The sequence below is a fragment of the Mercenaria mercenaria genome, chromosome 4 (assembly GCF_021730395.1).
Source record: "Mercenaria mercenaria strain notata chromosome 4, MADL_Memer_1, whole genome shotgun sequence".
Taxonomy (NCBI): domain Eukaryota; kingdom Metazoa; phylum Mollusca; class Bivalvia; order Venerida; family Veneridae; genus Mercenaria; species Mercenaria mercenaria.
The window spans coordinates 49,513,120-49,537,464 of record NC_069364.1 but is presented as its reverse complement, the minus strand read 5'-3'; the positions used below and the strand labels follow the sequence as shown (position 1 = coordinate 49,537,464).

The 24,345-nt window shown below is 35.4% G+C and overlaps 2 protein-coding genes across 2 annotated transcripts; both read left to right on the top strand.

Annotated features, from left to right (window-relative positions):
• The first annotated feature begins 4,542 nt into the window (after nt 1-4,542).
• Nucleotides 4,543-5,928, top strand: LOC128556622 (uncharacterized). The gene has a single exon (XM_053542180.1). The coding sequence runs from the start codon at nt 4,543-4,545 to the stop codon at nt 5,926-5,928; it is 1,386 nt and encodes a 461-aa protein (XP_053398155.1).
• An 8,622-nt stretch (nt 5,929-14,550) lies between these two features.
• On the top strand, nt 14,551-21,059 carry LOC128556621 (failed axon connections homolog). The gene is made up of 3 exons (XM_053542179.1): nt 14,551-14,663; nt 20,107-20,239; nt 20,853-21,059. The coding sequence occupies exons 1-3, from the start codon at nt 14,551-14,553 to the stop codon at nt 21,057-21,059; spliced, it is 453 nt and encodes a 150-aa protein (XP_053398154.1).
• The last annotated feature ends 3,286 nt before the right edge of the window (nt 21,060-24,345 follow it).

Genomic DNA, 24,345 nt, shown 5'->3' with positions numbered 1-24,345 from the left:
TAATTATCTATGATAGGAGGTATAGAGCTTTTATTCTAACCAAGTTCCGGATTACTGCTTTTTAAAGTTAATTTATGTTAATTTTTAAACTTTTCTATTGTCTTATCTTAATTGATATTATATATTAGTAAATTAGTTTACACTAAACTTTGGGAATCATTTATCATAATTTTTATTATCATTAATTGCGACAACGCTTCGCCCCGTGGCCTTTATCAAGACACATACACTATTCTTAGACTACATATTATGCAATTATTCGGGCTAACAAATACATAAGTAACGTTATATGCAATCACGGAAGTGACGTTTACTAAAACAATACAATCGAAGTAGACTCGTCATAATTAGGGTACATACTTTCTACTTAAAGCCCTGCTCCCTGGCTATTCAAATTCTGTTATGTGTATGCGACCCATGATTACAATAGGTAACAGCTAACGGCCACGCGCCGCACGTTAGCAGGCAAAACCACATGTATTTTATTTAGAATTTTATACAAAATAGACTCTATCGTAACAGGCGTCACTGTTCATTCAGGATTTTCATGCTTTTTCTGTGACAATTTAAGGTTAAAAGGTAGGACTGGAGCAGGTTTTTAAAAACATGCACTACATAGATAGTTATAGGTTTCCACAAGAAAACTCTTATTAAAAAAAAGAATAAAGGGAAGTAATTAAGCAATGAAGTATCTGAATTGTTTATTTGAAAAACTGTATCTATTATTTATGTTAGTCTTGAATCTTCGTTAAATATAATTATCATAGCTAGAAAATGAAAATTAACAGGAAGAAATAAGATCAAGGAGACCTGTGTGTTTTTGTATTGATTTACTGGTATAAAATCAACTACTCTCGCCGTAGTCTACATGGTCCGAAGGTCCGCTGCATACAGCTTATCTACGTGATATGACTACGGTCAACTTTGCTTATGAAACGTAGTCTACTAATAAGCTTTGATAATGTGGCAGTTGAGTCCAATAAGTCCAGGGGTGTTCAAAGATAATCCGTCACAGATCTATTGTAAAGCAGTCGTTGGATTTACCTGTATTGGAAAATAACCAATGTTGATTGTGTTGGGGTCAACTGCCACATTATCAAAATTTATTAGTACATGGAAAATAAGAAAAAGGTCAAGATCAAGAAAAGAACTAAGAAAAGGGCAAGGTAAATTACAAATTATATACACTAATACAAGATCAGTCCATTCCATATAACCTTTATTCATAAGTGAAAGTACTTTCAGATATTTAGTTTAGACCAGATCGGATAAGTAATAAATCTAAAAGGGTTCGAATCTCCTCGCGGGCACCTGCTATCCTGTGATTGGCTAATAATATTTATTGTTTACAAAATAAAGTAGGTCAATCCGGTTTTGCAACAATACCAGGATTGGCATTAAACAAAAAATTAACGCTGACCGAATATAAGAAAAACCTGTTCGATAAATATTATAAATTGGAATAGACTGATCAAATATTACTCTAACAGAAAATCACTTCATATAGATCAATAGTCATAGATATCCTTAGGTCTGAACCACAAAATGAACCCTCCGGTAACAAGCACACCAATACTACCTCCTAGAAGGAAACAAAAACATAAGGACAACAAGAAATATCTTTAAAAATGATGGTCGGCGAATTGTAATAAGGAAATAAGTTTATGAATTTTTCATTTAACATTCATCTTTCATCTAACATTTTCCAAATTGCAAAACTTTAACCGCACTTTAACAATTTAAATGGTTCTCTTTTAAGTTTTCGCAAAGGTTTCGCAGGGTTGCAATTTTGTTTCGTTTATCATTAGACGAATAATTACAGCAGTAGTTTGATGAAGATTCATGAAGCGGTTCATAAGAAGAGGTCATTAAACGTGTTTATATTTTTAGCTAAATTGGTCCCTATCCCTATTTGTAACAAAATAGCAGGAGACCTTACGATATTGTTACACATTGAGTTTGATAAAAATCCATTACATTTTAGTTGTTAATGCGAAGAAAGGCATATCTACTTTTAGCTATAGTGGTCCCTAATAGGGCCCAAGTTCCTATATAAATAAATTTGGAAGAGGACCTTATAATGATGCTCCAGACCAGGTATGACAAAGATCCACCAAGCTGTTCATGAGACGCTGTATAAAGGCATTTCTAGATTTAGCTCTAGCGGCCCCTAAAAGGGTCAAATGTCCCAGCTGAACAAAGTTCATAAGTAAAGTTTGACCGTAGTCATATCACATATATAAACTGTATGCAGCGTTCATTCATTTCAGTGTAATGAGATTCAGTCATTATATAGCATATATATAATAAAATAGATTTCAACTGAGTTCAATATTTGCATACCTTACTAAAGAAAAATATTCATATATAATAAATCAGTTAGATAATTTATAACAAATATATCAAAGCAAACAAGTACTCATTTTAATATGCAATCTGAATAAGTCACAAAAGCAAGAAACCTTTTCATATACAGACGACAATTGTAACAAGGAAAATCTTTTAAAAAGCACTTCTCTACATAAAAGACTCTTATCACACCCTTATTCATGTGATACGCAGACCGTATTCAGCTCTTTCTTTAATTTGATATATGTTGGTATTTGAACAAGTTTTTATCATATTTATTAAACGTACTTATCATTTTGAAATATATCAATATTCCTGCTAAATATACTGAGCCAAAGTTAGCTTTAAAACTGTGAACAGCGTCATTTAGGATAAACGCTCTGTCTACATTTCACTCAGCGTAGCACAATCAACAGAGTGAAAGAAATTGACACTCTCGTCCAATCAGGCAGAGTGTTGCATAAGTCTTCCATTTTGATAAATTATCTACAATGCTTTATCAAGTAGTTTGATTTGCAAACTGAAGTCACGTGGCATAGGTAACGAAAACGAATTTAGACGGCGTTCGCCGAAAAAAAGTCAGGCAAATCGCCATTAACAGAGCAGAGCCATTTCCTCGCAGAGGAAATATCTCTTGATCAAAGCCAAGAAATTTCAGTTATAAAATTAGATAAGACCCCAATAGACAGACATCCTACAACATTGGTTAACGTATCCTCCAGTGAGGATGAATCTTCCGGGACCTAATACACCGGCACGGTGAATGAGTCTGTACTGTTAGATGGGAGTCTACCGGAAGTATGGGGGAGACCGGAAACAGGGCCAACGGACCGGAAATCAGATGGAAAAAAGGGTCCAGCGGTACCGGAAGAGCCGGGAAACTGGAAAACAGTGGAAAAAACAAAGAAAGTTAAAAAAGACACTGAACACCAGGAAGTACCGGTCAGCCCGGGAAAACCAAACAAAAAAAAACGGATGCAATGGGGATAGTTTGGATCACCATGATCATAAGTGCCATGGGTGGGGGCATTGCCAAGGCAAAAATGCAGGAAATAGGGAGGGCCTTTGTAAGACAGTTAGGACAATCTTTCTGTAAGGACATTAGGGAAGAAAAGGGGAATATATGCATTTATAACCATTCCAGATAATAAAAAGCTAATGGCCACGAACTTTGACTCGGGAAAATATGCAATAAGAATTACAGAAAGGAAACAGGCAAAATCCAAACTTAACAACAATGCCCGAGGCCGAGCAGAAATACCGGATAACATGTCATACCTTGACTTCAAAACCCTACTTCTATCAAATCCGGAGGTCAATGAAGTTCTACCAATGATAAACAATAGAAATAATAAACAAGTTACAATAGTTTTTCATAAGGCTCAAACTCCAATCAGAATTAACGCCAGTGGGGTACCAGTGCAGATATCGCCATCATTCTTATTCCCGGTAAGGTGCACAAACTGTCAAATGCACGGGCACATAAAAAGTAAATAAATGCAAAAATCAGACAAAATGTGTTAAATGCTCAGGACCGCATGATATTACAAACTGTAACAAGGACATGCAAAGGTGTGTTAATTGCACAGAAATGCACTGGGCAAGCAGCAAAAACTGTCCAGTATACAGAAATTATACTTTTAAAATTAATAAGACAAATTCCCACATTAATGCTCAGTACCAATCCAAGATTAAGCATGACAAACCAACACCTATGACGATCAATACCAATAACAACACAGAGGACTTCATATCCAAATTAGCTCCAAAATTAGCAAACAAAACTGAGAATGAAGTCAAAGAAATTCTAAGAAAAAAAAATTGACCATAACAAAAACGACCGAATCGGCCAATCAGCAACAGGTGACTGCTGATGAGCCATCTTTGGAACAACAAGGCGATGAATCTACCAATCAGCCTGAAGTAACTGCACAACCACACAATAAGGCACAACACACTAAACCTGAAACAAAGCAAGTTAGGCATAATCATCATAAGAAAAGGCAGTCACCACCTATACCACCGCCCTATGGATTTAAACCTGTCTATCAATCAGGCAGGGTGATTCTACTTCCTGACCCCTTCATAGTAAATGAAAGACGCGAGTGGGCAAGGAAATTCAACAATAATAACTAGAATATTGATACAATAAATTCATATAAATAAACCGTACACTGTAACTAAGTATTAATAATGGCGGTAAATGATGTTGAGGCAAACAGACAAATAAACAGAAGTAACAAATCCCGCCTCAGCATCATGTCTTGGAATATCAGGGGTATAATAACCGACCACTCTGTGAAATGCAATCAATTACAAAATTATTTAGACTCTTTAGAAAATCCGATACATGTGGTATGTATTCAGGAAACAAAACTAAAAACAAAAAGTAAGCCTTTCAAATTTAAGGGGTACCAGAAACCAATCAATAAATTACGTCCGGGCGCAGAAGACTCAGCAGCAGGAGGTCTGTGCATTTACGTGAGAAATGGAATCACATTTAAAGAAAAATCAACTAGATATAGTGCATCAGCGGAAACACTAGCAATCACTATTATAGGCAAAAACGAAAAATATCATATTTACAATTATTACGCTAAAAACAGCGGAAGTAACAAGTATACCGATATGTCAAATTTATTTACTAATCTAGATGAAAACACGATAATTACGGGAGATTTTAACTTAAAACACACTTGCTGGAACCCAGAAGGTGATTACAGAAGTGATGCTGAGGCGGACGATCTAATAGATTTCATGAATGATAATGATCTAAACTTTCTAAATGATGGACAAATAACAAGAATAGCAGAATGTGCAAACCAACTAGATTCAGCATTAGATTTATCAATAATTTCAGCACATTTGCACCATAAATCTGAATTTCTAGTGGTAGATAACACATTTGGCAGTGACCATCTACCAATAATCACAGAAATAAAGGCTAAATTACAACCGGAAAATATAATATTACTTGAAAAATGGTTAGTAGATAAGGCGAAGGACAATCAATGGTCGGAATTCAGGCATCTCTGCTTACAAGAATTAAGCTATAACATTCTAGACATTCCCATAGATGATAATTTTAACGAATTTTTAACTAAACTACAACGAATCTTAATCAAAACTATCCCAAAATCAAAATCCAAAACGGTCAAGTCTAAAACGCCGAAAAATTGGTGGAATCCCGACTGCACTCAGGCAATTAAACACAGGGAAAAATGCAGGCGGAACTATAAAGCAGACAAAACCCCCCTTAAATATGAACTATGGAGGACAGCCAGACGTGATGCCAAAAATACTATTAAAATAGCTAAACGAGAATCTTGGGAAGAATTCTGTAGTAAAATAACCCACAAAACTAATTCAAAGGAACTATGGGGTTTTACAAGAAAAGTCAAAGGCAGTGAACCGAAATCATGCCCTGCTTTCATGATCAATAACACGGTTATAACTGACCCAAAAGAAAAGCAGAAGCTCTGGTCAATCAATATGCTAAGGCAAGTAGTAATGAAGGGTACAGTCAAACCTTCATTAATAGAAAGCAAGTTGAAGATAAGGTCATCTATAAACTTATAGAGAAGGAACCACAATTCACAGATATACACTATCATGCAGATTTCACGTTATTTGAACTGGAAAGAGCACTAACTAACTGTAAATCTGGGGCCCCGGGGGAAGACCTTATTCCCTATAAAATCCTTAAAAATCTCCCAACGGAATCAAAGGCTGCACTGCTACAACTATTTAACCAATCCTGGAAAGAGGGTAAAACACCCAGTAGTTGGAGCGAAGCAATCATTATACCACTTCTTAACCCTAACAAAGATAAAAATGACCCGGCCTCGTACAGACCAATATCACTCACGTCAACTTTTACAAAATTAATGCAAAAAATGATAAAACCACGTCTGTGCTCTTACCTAGAAAAAGAAAACGTTCTTTCCCCTACCAATCTGGTTGCAGGGCCAATCACTCATGTGAAGACAACTTGACCAGATTAGAAGCAGACTGCAAGCGGGCCCAAATACAAGGCAAATATTTACTAGCAGTGTTCCTCGATCTAAGCAACGCATTCGATAAATTATGGAATGGAGGGGCTCTTACATATCTCAAATCAATTAACATAAGGGGTAGAATGCTTAGATGGGTTAAAGACTTCCTACAAAACAGATTAATAAAAGTCAAATTTAACGGAACCTTTTCAGAAATAGTAGAAACGGTTAATGGCTGTCCTCAGGGTAGCGTATTAAGCCCCATAATTTTCAGCTTATTGATGAACACGTTTGATGATTGCATAAAGAAACTCAATTCTAGACATAGCACTAATCATGCTAATATCTCTCAGTTCGTAGATGATTCCGCCACTTGGGTAATCTCGGGAACTGCTAAAGAAGCAGTCAATAAAACACAATTGGTTCTTGATGCAATCAATAAATGGAGCAAAGATTGGGGATTTATAGTCAATCCGCAAAAAACACAGGTTCTATTAGTACATAAACAAAGAACCAGAATACCCGAAAACAAGGCAGATTTTCCAAAACTCACATTTAATAACCATCAACTTCAATACAAACCAACAGCCAAGTTTCTAGGCATGATTTTTGATAAATTCTTGACATGGGAGGAACATATTTTAGATTTAATTGCCCGCTGTCAAAAGGATCTAAATGTCATTAGAGCTATAAGAAGTAAAAGTTGGGGAACAGATAAATCTTGTTTGAAAAAAATCTACCAGGCCCTTATCCTAAGCAAAATCAATTATGGCAGCATTATATACAATTCAGCTACTGACACCAGGTTAAAAAAAACTACAGGTCATACAAAACACAGCACTAAGACTCATCACTGGATGCTATAAGGGCACACCAACAGTACCATTATATGTAGAAACAGCGGTACTACCACTAAATCTACAGCGGGAGAAAAACATGTTAAAGTACTGGGCCCGGTCATCAAGACAAAAAAATCAGGTTACCAATCAACAATGACACTGTTGAAGACCCAGCTTATGAACACCGAACACATCGTAAACCCAACTTCAAACTACCATACGCACAGGAAATATTAAAATTGAAAAACGAATATAATTTGAACAATATTCAGATTGAACAGCCCTATTACGACACAATACAAAAGGTTACACCCATCCCCATAGATATCAGTCTCACAAAGAAAATAAATAAAACTGATGATAAACAAGACAGTCTTATTACAGCAAACTTGCACATTTTACAACACTACTATGATTGCACGCAGTTCTATACTGATGGCAGTAAAGATCCGCAAAAAATTATCACTGGTCTGGGCATGATAGCATATCAAAGTAGAGGTCAAAATGCAGTACTACATGAATATAAACTTAAAACAGATGGTCACCTGTCCATATAAAAACTGTGATCAATGCCTATCACCGGAGACATTCGAACATGTAATATTTCGATGTCCCAGATTCATTACTCAGAGGTCTGACCTTGAAAGTGAACTATTAAGACTAGGTCAAAACAATATTACCACTAACACTCTACTAGATCCCCCCATAGAGAAAGCAAGTCAGATTAGGACAGCTCTATTTGATTATATTAAAAAAATTGGGTACTTAGGCAAAATATAAACTGAATAATTAAAGGTTAGGCTAAAATATACCGGCTGGCGGGGGGGGGGGCGTCGGGGTGGTACTGGGGCGATATCAAATGGAGGAAAAGCTAATCATGGCTATCCCGGACCCTTAAGGTCCGGGGTGAATCCAACCGGATGTGTCGACTACAGTACTACACCCTTGGGGCGGTGTGGCGGCGTGGACGGGCGGAGGAAAAGCTAATCATGGCTATCCCGAACCCTTAAGGACGGGGCGAATCCTTTTGCCAGGCCGTGCTGTCCGGCTGCCTTTTGGCTTTGATCACCCGGTTACCGGTATTGACAATTCAGAATTAAAACATGCAACTAAACTACCTATATTAATCGGAGATGCCTGGTTTTCGGGTCCGAACTTAACTCTGTTTTTAAATGAATAATGAGCTAGATAGGAGGAGAGGAAATAACAGACAGAGCGGAAAATAGGTGGGGACCTTCATTTAAATGGGAGCAAAGAATACTAAATAGCTTTAAAACAGGAGTCCCGCACCAGTGAAGCCTCCCAAATACGTTGTAAATAGCATTTATTATTGTTTTCTATATAACTTTGTTGTATATACAAGAAATTGCATGTAAATATCTAATATGTAACGCATAAATAACGTATGTATATTTTAACAAAGGGAGGTAATTCTCATAAAGACATACCAATAGGAAAAAATCGGCCAAAAAAAAAAAAAATAGACCCAACGTGGACTGAACAAACTTGCCCTAATCGAAAACAAAAGAAAAAGGAACAAAAATAAGTAAACATTCCACAAGGCAGAACACTAGAGCAGACTGACAAAAAGAAATCCAAAGCTCTAGAACATCCATTTAATTATTATAACAAAAAAAAAACGCGCTAATAAGCACTTTATTTTGATGAAATTGTACAAAAAAACAGCCCCTGCAAAAAATAAGGAGGCTTGGAGATCCCTTGACTTTCGGCAAACTTTGATATACCAATATAACCCTACTGGTCCAAAGCAAATAATGTTGAAAAATTTCACCGGAAAATATTCAATAATGAACTCAGGGCAGTAATTTCAAATTTTGGAAATTCTAAAGTAAAACATCATATCTGTTCATAGCTGTAAAGAGCACCTGACTTATTTCCATCCGGTCCGCGCCCAAAAATTGCAACTTTTCGGATTGTGTGTGTGTGTGTTTGCGTTTATTTACCCTCGCCACCGGGTATTCCCATATGGGCGAGCATAACTAACAATTATACACTAATATATTCTATTTTTCTCTCTATTTTTTTTTCATCATGCTGTTATGTGCTTAAGGTGTGTACCATAATTCTCAATCTAAATACCAGTCGATAGGCTGGAAGTTGATTGAGAATAAGGTGGGAAAGTATCCCACACAAAGATTAAATCTAAAAATTTTGTGTGCTCATGTTTTAAAAAGCTATATTGTTATGTACTGAAGCTTTATACGGCAAAATCTGTGTATTCCCACTTCACTTCACACTTATTAAAACTATAAGTTAAAGCTAAAATATTATAATTATAATAAACTTCTTAACCTTATATCTGAATAAATAATTAATTCTACAGATCAAGTGAACTTATAAGATAGTGGCTGTATTCAAATATCTACAACCACTTTCTGTTTTCTCACACACATTTGGAGAAACTTTTCGGATTGACCTACTTCGGTGGTATATAAAGGAACTACAGCTCAAAATCGGATTGACCTTCTTGCAATAACAGCAAAAGCGCGGACCGGATGGAGGTGATGCATGTGCGAGCACTACCCACTCCTATCTAATGTAGCTTAACATCCTATAAACAGTAGAAATTATCGATAAACGTCAAGAACCAGGAGGGTTAAGTTCCTATCTGCACCTCCCAGTAGGAGGATACCATGTAAGGCAAACAGCACTGGTATATTACGCTAGGAGCAATATACTCTCAGGGTAAAGGGCGTCAGTAACACAAGTTACAATAATAAACCCCAATCTCTATTACTTGTATAGGTTTTATGAGAATTGCCTCCTCAGTTACACATAGATATATAGTATTACAATACAATGAATACAAAATATGGCCTTAACTAACAACTGCCAGGATGAACAAAACACAAGCAATCGGGTCACTAGTAGAATGTAATTAGAAATCATACAATCTATATTTCTATTAAAAGCATACTTGTCAATCTGCACAAGTATTTTATAAATTAATTGGAAAACTTAATATTTCCAGTACATAAAGAAAACGTATACGGATAAAAAAGGCCAGAATAGGGTAGATTTCGGGTGGATAATAAACAATCCAAATGAATCAAAATTCAAGAAAATCGTATACAATTATACGAAACTATATATCTGCTCGTACATTTTTTTACACAAGTTACATTAATAACATTTCGGAATGGGGCAGTGGTAAAAACAAAGACCACGAAAAACTTCACTTACTGACAATATGCACATTTAGGTGCAATTGAACGAAAACAAGAATTTTGGGTATATGATCTCTTCTTTCACAGGCGTTATCAATATCATGTGCTCATTTTTCCAGATCGAAATAGCTACAGTGTTGTAGGTAATAAAGGGTGGGGGTGCATAAAAGATACAAGAAAATATATAAAAGTTAAAGTTGGGCTTTCGTTTAAGATTCGACACGGATTCATAGTTAGCGCGCACCTGCGCGCACCTGCTTTTTCAGCGACCAATGAAAATCGAACGTTATGTAAAATGTTCAAAGTAGGTCATTCTGGTTTCCAAACATCTCTTGCTGAACAGAGAATAAATTGTTTCTGGATTGTTTATGTAAAACTATAGCAATAATAATATAGGAATGGTCAGTATGCATCAAACTGAAGGACAGGTCTAATACAAACTGCCAACAGTCTACTGCCTATCAACCACCCCAACCCCACAATTAAATAGATCCCTGCCCATCCCCCCTATGAGCCGGATGTTTGATGCATACCATGGATAATATGAGGTTTGGTCTCCAAAAGCCCGGACAGCTCACCCCTCAAATAATGGTAGTATGTTAACCGACCTAGCCGAATATTATCCGACCAAACCTTACTTTTTTACTGAAAAAAACCCTCAAAACTATGTAATAACTTAAAATTTTGTTTATTTATAAGACCAAACAAACAATACTAGTTTAATAATGGCATAAAGACATAAGACAGTTACATCAAGCTGTCTGTGCAATCCCTAAAATGTACAGATATGTACAACGAAAAATGAACAGAAAGAAGAAAAAAGGGTATCAGTTTGGCTAAATTAGCTGTAAGAATAACTATTTAGTAAGTGATCCTAGTAGAAAAACACACAGACAATGAATATTTGAAATATTAGTGGAATCAATCAAATACTACAATCTAAATTGACCGATATAATGATACCCAGATTTAGACGCAATTCTATCTCCAATGTTTACATTATCATACCGAACACGGCAGATGGAAAGAGATCTCTGATTGTCTCTTCTGTCGTGATTGATATGTTTACTATCCGTTTTTCGGCTTAAGCTCAACGTACTAAGGTAAAGGGCAGCAGCATACTATATAGAATATTAATTAGATTTTCTTTGCAAATTATATAAATACAAACAATTCGAAGAAAGGAAAATTAATAAGGTACGGTCAAGTATGCATCCAACAGAAAAGACAGGCCCCACACTTTGCCAACAGCCTAATATATCCCTTACCAATCTAAAAATAGATCACAATATGAGCTGGGTGTTGGATGCATACCAAGGATGATACAAAGCAAGGTCCCAGAGGACTAAAGGCATCCCCTCCCTCAAATAATGGCAACAACACCCCACCTAGCCTAGTATCATCCGACCAAAAACCTATTTTTTTCAGCTAAATTACCAAAACCATCGAATTGGTGGTAAAACATGCAAATATTTCATAATATGAAAGGTGCAGAAAGTAATTGAAAAAAAGAAAATGAACTTTCATGACTCCATACAATAAATATTAGCTTTTTAGTTTAAGTCTACAAAAAGAATGCACTAAACGAAATGAAGAAAATGGCATACCGGTCTGGCATATCCAGACACGGGTAATAATATTCAAAGGACTTATTCGATAAGAAAGTCCTCTCACATTGTGAAAATAAAATATTGATGGAATTGATCAATATACTATAACAAAAAACGTGATCAAAGTACCAAGTTTATTTTACCAGATTGTTTACATTTTCAAGCCAAACATGGCAAATAATCTTGTCATCTTTGTCGTGATTTGTAGATTTACTATCCGTTTTTTGGCCTTAGCTCAACTCGTTTTTACAACACGATATAAGAAAACAGAATAAAAGATTAAATCAAAACTAATATTTAACACTTCTCCGAGCTCCCCGGTGCGTGCACGTCGTGGAGAGGGCACATATGGCGCTAACTGGGTCATGTATAATGTCTGTATATTGTCGACCTAGCTAGCGCCACATGACTAAAACCGGGGAGTGTGGCCGTAAAAAGGGAACAACAATCATCCGGAATGCATCCTGCCGATGTGTACAACGTATTCGTCGATGGTCTACATGATGAGCCGCGCCACGACTTGAGAACCAGAAGAGTTTGCACCCAACTGGGACTTATGCATTTGGATATCTACGTCGACAGCATGTTTTTATCTTGTTTTTACACTGTCTTTAACCAACCTACCGGATCTGACACTGGTTGTACTTCTTGTTGTTGTCAAGTTTGGCTCTTGACGGATACCCGGCACGGGACCAGAAGTAGGCGGGCTTGTCGACTCAACAGGGACTCGAGAGGGGCACTAAGACGACTGATGATGCGGACGACCGAGGCATACTACAGATCATAGCGACAGGATGCAGACTGGATGACCATACGTTTAATATAGCATAAAAGGAAGGAGGTCTGAATTGTAGAAAGATAACAACGTAGATTTCAACATAACAACGCAGATTTCAACATAACAACGCAGATTTCAACGTAGATTTCAACATAACAACGCAGATTTCAACATAACAACGCAGATTTCAACATAAGAAGGCACCACATAACAGATGTCACAACATAATTGTAGTCCACATAATTACGTAGATACAACTAACGGGAGTGAAGAAAAGACGATGTTACGAAGGAGGAGGGAAATAATTGTAGAACCAGTCGCCCATATGGTATCAACCGGTGGCGACTATAAACAAACTCAACACACACACACACACACAAACACACACACACACACACACAATATTTAACATAGCATAAGTAATATACCAAGTAAGGTCAAGTATGCATCTGGCTGAAAGACAGGTCTGTTAATATGCCATAAAGTCCCAAGCATATCGCCCAGACCAATAATTCATAATAAACAAAGTTCCCTGATCCTCTCCGTATGAGCTGGATGCCAGATGCATATGATGGATGGTACAATACATGGTTTCCATAGGTCTGCAGGATAACCCGAACCAAGTAAAAATGGCAACAAAACCCAACCATGTGGCGTACCTCCCGACCAGAATACTTGATGTAATTTAGATTAACTTGTCTGACTGCACCGAGTAAATACTTTATTTTTTACAGCAAGATAAAACAGGTGAAGCAGATGTTCAGTCAGTTGAAGGACAATATGGAAAAGTGCCACTGTGACAGTGATACCCTGCCCCTTAGCTTTAAAAACCCACTTATGAGCTGGATACTGACTGAACATTATAGATGATATGAAACTGGGCTCTCACCATGGACTGTTTGCTCCCTTTAAGGTACAATTAAAGGCACCTATAACAAATACCCAGTAGAGTATCATCTTGCCAAGCCTATGTTGTATATAACTTATTTTAATAACGATTTAATGTAAAGAAGACACACAGTACTGAAGCAATAGTAAGAACCAATCAAATTAAGGCAGTAATTTTTTCAGCCAATCAGAAGACAGTAGCAGAATATTTCAGAAAGTAGGTCATTGAAAGAAATTTAGATCATTTTTGTAACAAAAAGAAGAAAATGCATACCTGTCACCAAAAGACAAAACGATGTATAATAATATTAAGAGCAAATTACGAAAGTTAAATACTCTGATATTGCAAAAATCAAAAATGGAGCCTATATAAAAGCATATATGAAATAAATAGCTATCCAAATACAGCCTGTCGTTACAAAATTTTGGTCAAACTGCAACGCAAAGAAGAAAAATGGTAGGCAATATAGAAAAAGTGCAGGTGCTACAATCTGTTTATACACTATAACTATTTGGCAATAGCCCTGACATTACAAAAACACCTGGGATAAGGAAAAATAAAAGAAAATACACCATTCATTGATAGATTAAAACAGGCTCCTATTCACTTCAGAACATAAAATAAATCCAATTAAATTTTTGTTTCAAGCTCAGTTCTTGTGTTGTCTTCGGTTTTCTTCATATCTTGTAAATACATATTAGTAAATTTTAAGTAAATTTTAAGTATATATATATATATATATATAAATATTTGGCAACTTTTTAGTATAAATATATCTATCTCATATATATATATGAATTATCTACTGTACTTCAAATTTTGGCAACTTTTTTAGTAAAATCTTCTTCTCATTTGGCATACAATTTAGACCATTTTCCAAATTCCAAAACGAGTGGCTCCGGATGGGACGTTTGTGTGATCTACAAGTGGCAATAACACAACCACACCTGCCGTGGACTGAGATAGATGCCAAACAGACGGCGGCCCAAGCCTCAAAAGAGAAGATACGCTCAACGTGCGTCTCTTAGAGGGGAGGGTGAAATCTGGTAGACACAGAACAGACCGAAGACAAGGGGCTCCATCAACGACCGCGACAGGTGTGGCTTCTACGATGCGTATGCGGTTCCTGGTTAGTGGTAATCAATACCCCTAAATTAGAACCAAAACACACTTTAAGAACATGAAAAGGGGCATGTTCGCGGTCTATACTCTACGTGGCATTTATATGCTTCATTGTGACTGAAAGGGCGGATGGACCGTAATTAAACTTAAACAACTGAACTGAACTGAACCGTAGTCTTCATGGTATTGCTAGGGCGGATGGACCGTTATTAAACTTAACAAACGTAAAACGAAAAGGGATATTAAAATGCGCTATTTAACAACAATTGAATATTAGTAATGTATAGTTCCACCGCGTGTTTTGAGCTACACTTTTTCAATTGGGTTAAATCGGTATTCGGTCCATATCTGGATGAAAAATCTCTACAGAGTAAGTTGATAGTCAAGTCAAGTCAAATAGTTTCTTTATGTCTCTTCATACGTATCGCATAATAAAACATTACAATATTGCAATATTTTAAAAATACGTATGCCTTTCTATACAGAAATATAAGAGACACATTTACTTATTCTAAAACTTTATATTTAGTAAGATGACTAAGTCGCCGACATAAAACTATTAAAATCCTTTTATGTTGACATAACTTAAAAAGGTTACTTACATAAAATAAAAAAGCATGAGGAAACTGCGAATCCATCTGTGACTAGCTGCAGATAGATGCTGTAGGAAAATTTTGAATATAAGATGCTGTACGGAAATTTTGAATCTATCTGTGACCAAATAAAGTTAACCAGAGCTGTCGGAGGACAGCAATGCTCGACTATTCGACAGCCTTGTCAAATGAATGAATATTAAAGTAAAAAAAGCGGCATACTTTTGTAAAATTGCAAAACAGGGTTACGGAACCTGTACAATGCATATCAGCTCATGCAAATGTAAAACTGTGTGAAGTTTCAATCCATTCCCATAAGTGGGTACTAAGATACCTGAGCTTATATACAAACACTTAACCAAAAACACTGCTAAGCTAAAAAGGGGCATAATTTTGTAAAAATGCAAAGTACAGTTATGGAACATGTGCACCGATTGTCAGATCATGACAGTGAACAATTGTATTAAGTTTCAATCAATTCCCATTAGTGAGATATATATGTTTTGTTTTCATTGAACTTGATATATCGCTGGCGCAGTTGGTAGAGCGTTTACAATGGTTGAGGTGCGAGTTCAAGCCCATATTACTGCCATAGTTTTTCTTTAGTATACATTACTTTTATTTTATTTTAGTCAAGAATCTTTGAAGACTCATTTTGAAAACCAATTTATATATTTTAATAATAATGTCTGACTTATTTTTTCATTGTTTCTATATTTTTAATCATCACTATATTTGTAACGTGTTGAAGCCATTACAAGGTAACTAAGACTAACAGGCAAGTATTTTTGACTGGCTAGCACATAATTAACTAATTGATTCAATGAACTGCACGGCTTTCTCGTGCAATGTTTATTGAAACAAAAGATTAAAAAAAAATAAAAAGTATGAACTTACTGGTCAAGGCTCGAACCTCGGAAAGCAAGTTTGTTAAGCCATCGCCATATCCTTTGGGCCATGCATTCGATTACGTTCATCGATAACTTGTACCGCTTTATAAATTACTATGTATTACATAAATTATGTTCTTACCCTTTTTTGGCTAATCAATTGTCCTGCATAAATTAGTCACGGCTCAAAACACGCGATCGAATTTATACTGTTTGTTACTATCAACTAGAATTTTTAACCTTACTCTTCCGGTAATGAACAACAACCTTATTACACAGTAGGTACATTTGGAACACATACATCCATAAACAGTGTCTTATTTCTAAGACACAATTTATACAGCAAAATAAAGTGTTTTAACAGTATTTATGCACGATAGGCGGTTATGCGTTGGGCGTAATAATTTCACGAGGGCGCAGTCCGAGTGAAATTATTTGTACGACGTATACCACCCGAGTATTAAAACACGATTTTGCTATAAATTATTTGGATTCTAATATGCCCTTAATCTAAAACAGTAGATAAAATATAGAAGCGTTCTTTCTTGGTCGCAACAAAAACACTGACGTTACCGCACGTTAACGTGACGCCATTGTAGCGTAAGTGTGTTTTAACAGAGAAAAGCATATTAGAATTTTAGTTTTATAGATCTACTTTGATTATTTTTTCAAGTTAAGCATTTATGTGTTTGATGTTTGATACGTGTAATCATAGTAAAACCTTTAACAAATGTCATCTAACAATAAGGCAAAACACTGGCCTTTGAACCAAGGTGACCTGCATTTTAAAGTATCCTTGCTCTATTATCTCAGTGTAGGTTCTTTAGCAATATTAGAACAATGGTCTTTCTTGAGAGGTGGCGGATTGCACAACACTGACCGTTTGTCTTTCCAAAAATACTAGTTGATCAGTATATGACTGTAAAGGTGTTTAAAGTAGCGAAATGTTTAGTCAATATTCATTGCTGCGTATCCAGAAACTGTTCTCCAAAGGAGGAGGTGAAGAAAACAACAACAGCAACAATATCATATATGTAAATACAACAACGTAATCATCAACATATAACACTTGTGTTATAATTTTTTGGGTCCTATTAAACTGTTAGTTTCACGCCCCTAGGCGGGATAAAATGATGTTTGTTGTGTTTCATTCATTGTACATCTTAGTCTTTCCTAATTTTTTAACTTAAAAGTATCCTATAGAGCCCACATTCCTGATTAGACATTTATCAGAATAATGGTCTTGATAACATCTGAGAGAAGTTTGAAACTCAAACTCCGGATGAACAACTACGTAAGTCTGAATTAAGCACAGCCTTGTGTATACAATACATTTCATTCCATCTCGAACAACTGATACGTATTAGACCTGTCTGATTCCATATACAAAAAATTAGGTGTCAGTTTCGTATATGGGTCATGATTAGTCAATATTTAGGTCACTAAATACAACAATAATAATCCGGCACAAACTATAAAGACAATGTTTTTCTCCAACATTTATGAAACCTCATCAGAATGTCTGTTTGTCTAGGGTCTGCAAGAAAAACACAAGTATCGTTATATCATCTTCTGTTCTATCAGTACTACATACACTGCTTTGTTTGGCGCGGTGTTTCCTTTTGCTGCATCTTGCAGCAACTTTTGTACTTGTTAGAAATAGCCTCACTCATTTGGCTTCAAACTAATTCAAAAGTTTGTTGTATGGAGATAAGTGATACTGAAGTCTTTAGGCTGACAGAATAAGTTTTATATTTGATGCATACGTTTGAATATTTTCGAGAATAAAGCGATATTTGATATTCAAGATTGTCTTTTACTGTGTTGTTTTTCAAACAATTTTGGACCAGTAGAATGCAATTTTGTTAATATGTGCTAATGTTAGATATGTCGAACGGTTTTAAATATTTTTCATGTCATTCAAAATGTTTGTTCGGTCAGCCTTACACAGAGTTACTTATTTGTAATGCTGGCCTAACAGGTATAAATTTTATACATTTTATAGGAATTTGAAAACATTTTTTTTCTCAAGTTTTGCTTCACGTGTACAAAAATAGGTATATGTTTACATAATCATGTAGAGAAAAATAGTCTGTTATTTGTGAAATTAATTTGTGTAAATCTACTTTCCAATTTTTTATAGAGGATGTTTAAGAAAAAGTCCACTTTTTAAAAACGTTTATGTTTAACTTAGCTACGAAGAAACGAGAAGAGTAATAATATATACATTGGAGTAGGATCTGACTTCATTTACCTGTCTCTAAAAGTAAAATAAAAAAAATATATATTTCCACTTCCAAACCATTTATGGTACAAATTTTAGTTTCAAATACATTGTATACCCTACAGCTATCTTACGCCTACTCGGTTTTACTTATTGATATCAGTTACGTTGCAAACATGTGACAATGAAACTGCTTTCATAATGAAAAGCCTGTTCATCGCTAAATCATCTTGCAAACATCGTTAAGACCACAAACTAAGAATAAATTAGATAACTTTAAGTATTCTGAAAAGTACCTTTGATGATGACGTTCTTTTATCGCGACAGTTCAACCATGGAAGTTGCGACAGAACAATTTTGTTGAAATACTTACGTAAACCAAAGATTATTTTCCGTAACTATAAGCATAAGAAATCTGCGACTATCAATACCATGATAGTGTAAAAACTACTACAACATGGCTAAAAATAGATTAAACTACACGCTTGTGACTGTTTGTAATGCTCCGCAATGGTGAACTAAAAGCGGGTATGACAATAATAATTACTATTATTTCCTAGTAAATTAAACTTTCTGCTGAATGAGACATATCAACAAATTTCTTTAAAAGTTGATGTCTACACAATAATTTCCAGATGAAAGGGGCCAGGAAAGTCTCCGATGTGTTTACAAATAATGTTTAACAACAATGTTAACCCAAAAGCAGGACAATTAACTAAATTTGACGCTAGTTTGATTTTCACGCTTGAGAGTTGAATTTATAGACTCGTCTGCCAATTAGGGAAACAGCATGATTTATTTAGGAAAAAATCACTATCATACAAAAGAACACTCAAGTACAAAAACATCGCTGACCTCGAAACATTACTATATATTTTGTATACACTAAAACATAAACAAGTTTTCAGTAATAAGCATGGTAAAGGTAATGGAGCATAGAGCGTGTCCATCAAAGTACATATAGTTTACATTAAGTCTAATAGCACACAACTCTATCAGTTAGTGGAAACTAATTCAAGAATGTGACATATTAATAATTTTTGTTGGTAAAGTGGTCACAATGAATATGATTATTTACTACATATTTCAACAAATAATTGGACATAGTGAAATGAATTTTACGTTACCTCAATGAAATTTGTTTGTCACTGGTATCATACTTAAAAACATTGCACTTGACGATCACTAGAGAACGATATTTCGAACTTACATTGAAACACAACGGTATCCACTATATGACACAAAACACATGATATACGAGCTATAAACACAATAGGTCATTTAAAATTGTAAAACTCATATATGGTCGGAGCTATATCAGTTATATTTTTACTCTTTTTATTCATTTTAATATGTGAGCCACTCTAAATAATTCAAATAAAACTAAATAAAGATGATTAAAAAAAAGAACGATTCCATCGCTGTTTATTTTATGGATTGTCAATTTTGGAAACACTGCTTAAGATATGTAAGATATGTAAGGAATATACAATTGACAAGCCAAAGCAAACACAGACAATAACAGTGCTTATAGACAAAAAAAAAAGCCTTTTACAAGCAAGTTACGAGTAAGTCGTATTTCATATATTACATTTTAATATTAATAATTAGAATTTATTCATTACACAGGGTATGTGGCGTTGACTATCCATACAATACGGTTATTCTTCACACATGGCCACGCGTGAAATTTGTCCCAAACATGGATCCATTCTCCATGAAGCTAGAGACATACCTTAGAATTAACCAAATTCCATATCTGGTAATGTAAAATTTTATTACACTACATATGTATTATTCTCCACTAATAGTATCAAAGTTAAGGATATTGCAACAATATCTAGGTTTAAATTGCCCGTTAAACAGGTCTAAAACAACTGGCTACATAGTTGTAAAGTGATTCTGATGATAATAGATCCTGCCGGGAATAGAACTCCCGACCAGAACGTGTCACAAGTCAAAATTGGATACGGGTGATAGCATGAACAATTCTAGTAAATAAGCGTATTAAATATGATGCTCTTTCTAAGTCCAGTTTCACAATGGCATTTTGTCATGTTCCATCATTCACTTACAACATCTGTTTTTGTAATTGATTCGCTGTTCGAATATGCTTTCAGGGAAAAACCAACCTTCTACTGTTTATATAACTTTTCTTTTTATGTTTGGTATTCTTACAATTATAAAACTGTTTTTATTCCAATTCCACACGCGAAAGAGGGAATACATATTATTGAATTAAATGGTACAGGAGTGGCTTCGATGGGAAAAAAACACATCAGCCTATAGAACTCGCGTTTACTGTTGAAAATGTATTAACGTTCTAATGAAACAATATATGAAAGACCATATAGTATTCATTATTTACTCTCTAGTTGGATGAAAATCATGAAAATGGACCAGACAATAAATCGTGTTTACCTTGGATAGAATACAACGGTAAGAGGATGGCTGGCTCACAGATGATTATAAAGTACTTATCGGGAATATGGAATAAGGATTTGAATGAACATCTACCCATGGAGGACAAGGAAAAGGCTACTGAGATACAGACATGGCTTGAGGAACACACATACTGGTAAGCCATCATGTTATAATTGTAATGAATACATTTCTTCAAATGCTTCGTCTTTTGTGAATACTCGTATTTTAATGCAGCTCTTTTTTGTAGAGAAATGATATTGTTCTACATTCCATGACATCGAAATTTAGAAATCTGCATTAAACTATTTGGCAAGGTTGATGAAGAACAGTAGGTAGCCGTTAATGCGCAGGATAATTTATCTAATCTTAATGTGACGTAAACTATCTGCAAATAACAGATTAAATAATTTAGCAGGTGATTATACTTTGATTCTCTGCAACATAAGCACCAGAACAGACGCATGTTTATTGGTCTCAGGGTAAACAAACTGAACACGGAAACAAACAATCAGGTGAATTTTGTCTTAAATTTTAGGGTGCATTACCATTTGTGTTGGTACGTATTTGTGGATGATATGCTCATCAATATGTTCAAATGCCCGGCAATAGTCAACAAATTCGTTAGAGGACTAGCAAGATGGTATCAGAAGAAGCTGGCATTGGTTGTCATAGCGATGAGGAGGTGAAAGATATGTTGGTAGAAGATCTTAGGAAGTTTTCTGATACGCTTGGTAAGAATGATCAGAGCCTGGGTTTACAAAACTGAATATGCATTTGTCGGTTTGGTCTGATCTCCTTCATGACACATACACCGACGACAAGTTGTCATTTCGAGACTGGTATCAAGACTCGTATTGATAGCATAAAATGTTTTGAAGCATAGAAAGCAACGAAGTAAAATTATAGTAGAATTAGTTTGACTGGTCCGTTCACGAGAGATAATGAAACGCGCAACACCGATAAAGCCGAATATATCGGCTGAATTGTGATTCTACCATAATTATAAAATTGTATGTACCCCATGCTCCCGAAGGACCAGCAGATATATCAACACTGACCCTTACCGTAAGACACTGTGTACTTTTTCACAAGTGCTTAGTCGATGTGAATGTATTTAAATTTACAAATGCAACTTTTTCATGTGCAGTGCTTTATGTGCAGCTGTGTTCTTTGAATGTGGCTTCTCCTGTTGGACTTTTCCGCTTGTTCTTTAGTTATAATGTTTACCTATATAGTTCAACAAACACTCATTTTAGTGTTACATGATTATTTTTTTCACTGAATAACTAAATAAAGCAAAATTTATTCAACAAAAATTATGACCATACTTATTTTGAATGAAATAGAACATGGATACATGCGTTTGTGCGCCGTGTTGATTGCAGCAAACATGTCCCCCTTGTCTACATATTCATGTCACGGAGATCAACAGCTGACTACGTCAAGGTTCTTAATCAGGTAAGATATTTGGAAATAAACAATATAAATATATAAAAATGGTATGGTTCATTCTTTATACAGTTATCTTTTAATAATCGTTTTTGATTATTACATGTTTACAGATAAATATATGAAGAATTGAAGATGGTATAGTTTAGTGAGCAAAAAAAAATACAGTTATCTTTCAGTAATTGGTTTTGTATTCTTCTGGCTGTGGGTCGAATATTGAAAGGCCAGTGCGTTGTAGAGGGTTTCGTGGTTGATTTTGAACAGACTTTATGGAAGGCAGTGCGTTACGTGTTTGAGGGGGCCGGCATCCGTGGTTGTGCGTTCCGCTGGGGACAGGCAGTTTTAAAATAATGCGAACATGTAGCTTAACATTTACAAACTAGAGATGCTTTTGAGAAAAGCGCATGTCTCCCACAACTGCCTAATCATCTAAAAAGTAAGTCAGTCTTTATATACTGTTTACTTAATCCACATGTGCATGCGCTTTCTTGACGCCAAAAGGACGCCTATACTACTAGTAGTATAGGCGCCGGTTTGGGGGCAAAGCTGCGCAAGAAATCTGAGTGTTTTTGGTAATTCAAGGGCCATAATTCCGAAGTGCCTAGGCCGATTTGGCTAGTTATCGAACTTGGCCGAGCACTTATTGGCAGACACATTTTGTTGAAGTTTGGTGAAGATCGGATGAGAAATGTTCTACTTAGAGTGCGGACAAGCTTTGTGACAGACAGACACACAGACTGGAGTAAATCAATATGTCTCCCACACCACTGTGTGGTGAGAGACATAATTAATCCAATGTGTTTTAAGCAGAAAGATTAATGATATGACTAAGTATAGTAAGTGCTCTATGTAATCCCATAGTATTAATGTAAGATGGTTGTTTTCTTTATGAGTATTTTTAATACAGATATCATATATTGGCATCAACATTTCGTTCATTTCAGAATCTAGTTCTTTCCACACAGGAAGTAGGGACATACTGCTACAGAAGGAATTCTGTTCTTACCGTTCCTGCCACAAGAGCATATCAAACAAACGTTCTAAATTGAAAGAGAATGATACCACTTTGATATATACAGAATACCTTGATAAGCTAAAACAAGATAAGATAAGCTAAAGATAAGATTTATTTTGAGTCGGTAAGACTACAATAAACATACGCTCTTCTACGCTTTACAACCAGCTGCGAGTATACTACAAATCGCGAGTATACTCTTTTAGAGTGAGGCGATTACTGAAGATGATGACGATTGAAAAAACAACAACAACAACAACAACAAAAAACAAAAAACAATGAAACAATTATAAACACTATCAACATGAATAGATATGTATAGAGACACATCGCGTGTTTAGTGTTCAACACTGTATGAGATAATATATGAATTATCAAATTATAACAGTGTGCTCACCTGTAAATTGCTACCCCTTTCCTAATCAAATTATTGTAAATTCTAAAAAATATCAAAATGCTGCTTATGCATAAGAACGTAAATTGATGTTTACGTTCTTGGTATGATACTCTCCTTTTAAATAATCGAATTCGACTGAAAAGTGATTTTCAACTTGTACTTTACCCAGACGTTTAATGACCAACACATTAAACTATTTACACTAAAGTAAAAAAGGAGAAGAAAATTCTTAGGTCCCTTCAATGGCTCAAACTCTGGATTTCTAGATCCATATCACATCGCTAAAGTTATAAATCAACAGTAAGACTATCTATAAGCCTATAGGAAAGATCCAAAGGCTATACCTAACAATTACCGACCAGTATCTGTATTTCGTCAAAGCTCGTGAAGTACATTATAGTCTCAAACTTCCTGACATTCTTTGATAGAAATGAGGCTATTACCCCCTTACAACATGTATTCATGTCAAAACACAGCTGATTAGGATTCTGGATTCTGTACCAGTACAAACCTGGTCTCCGCAAGTAACTACCAACTTCTTCAAACGAATCAGAGGTGGAGGACGAATGATTTCAGACACAGT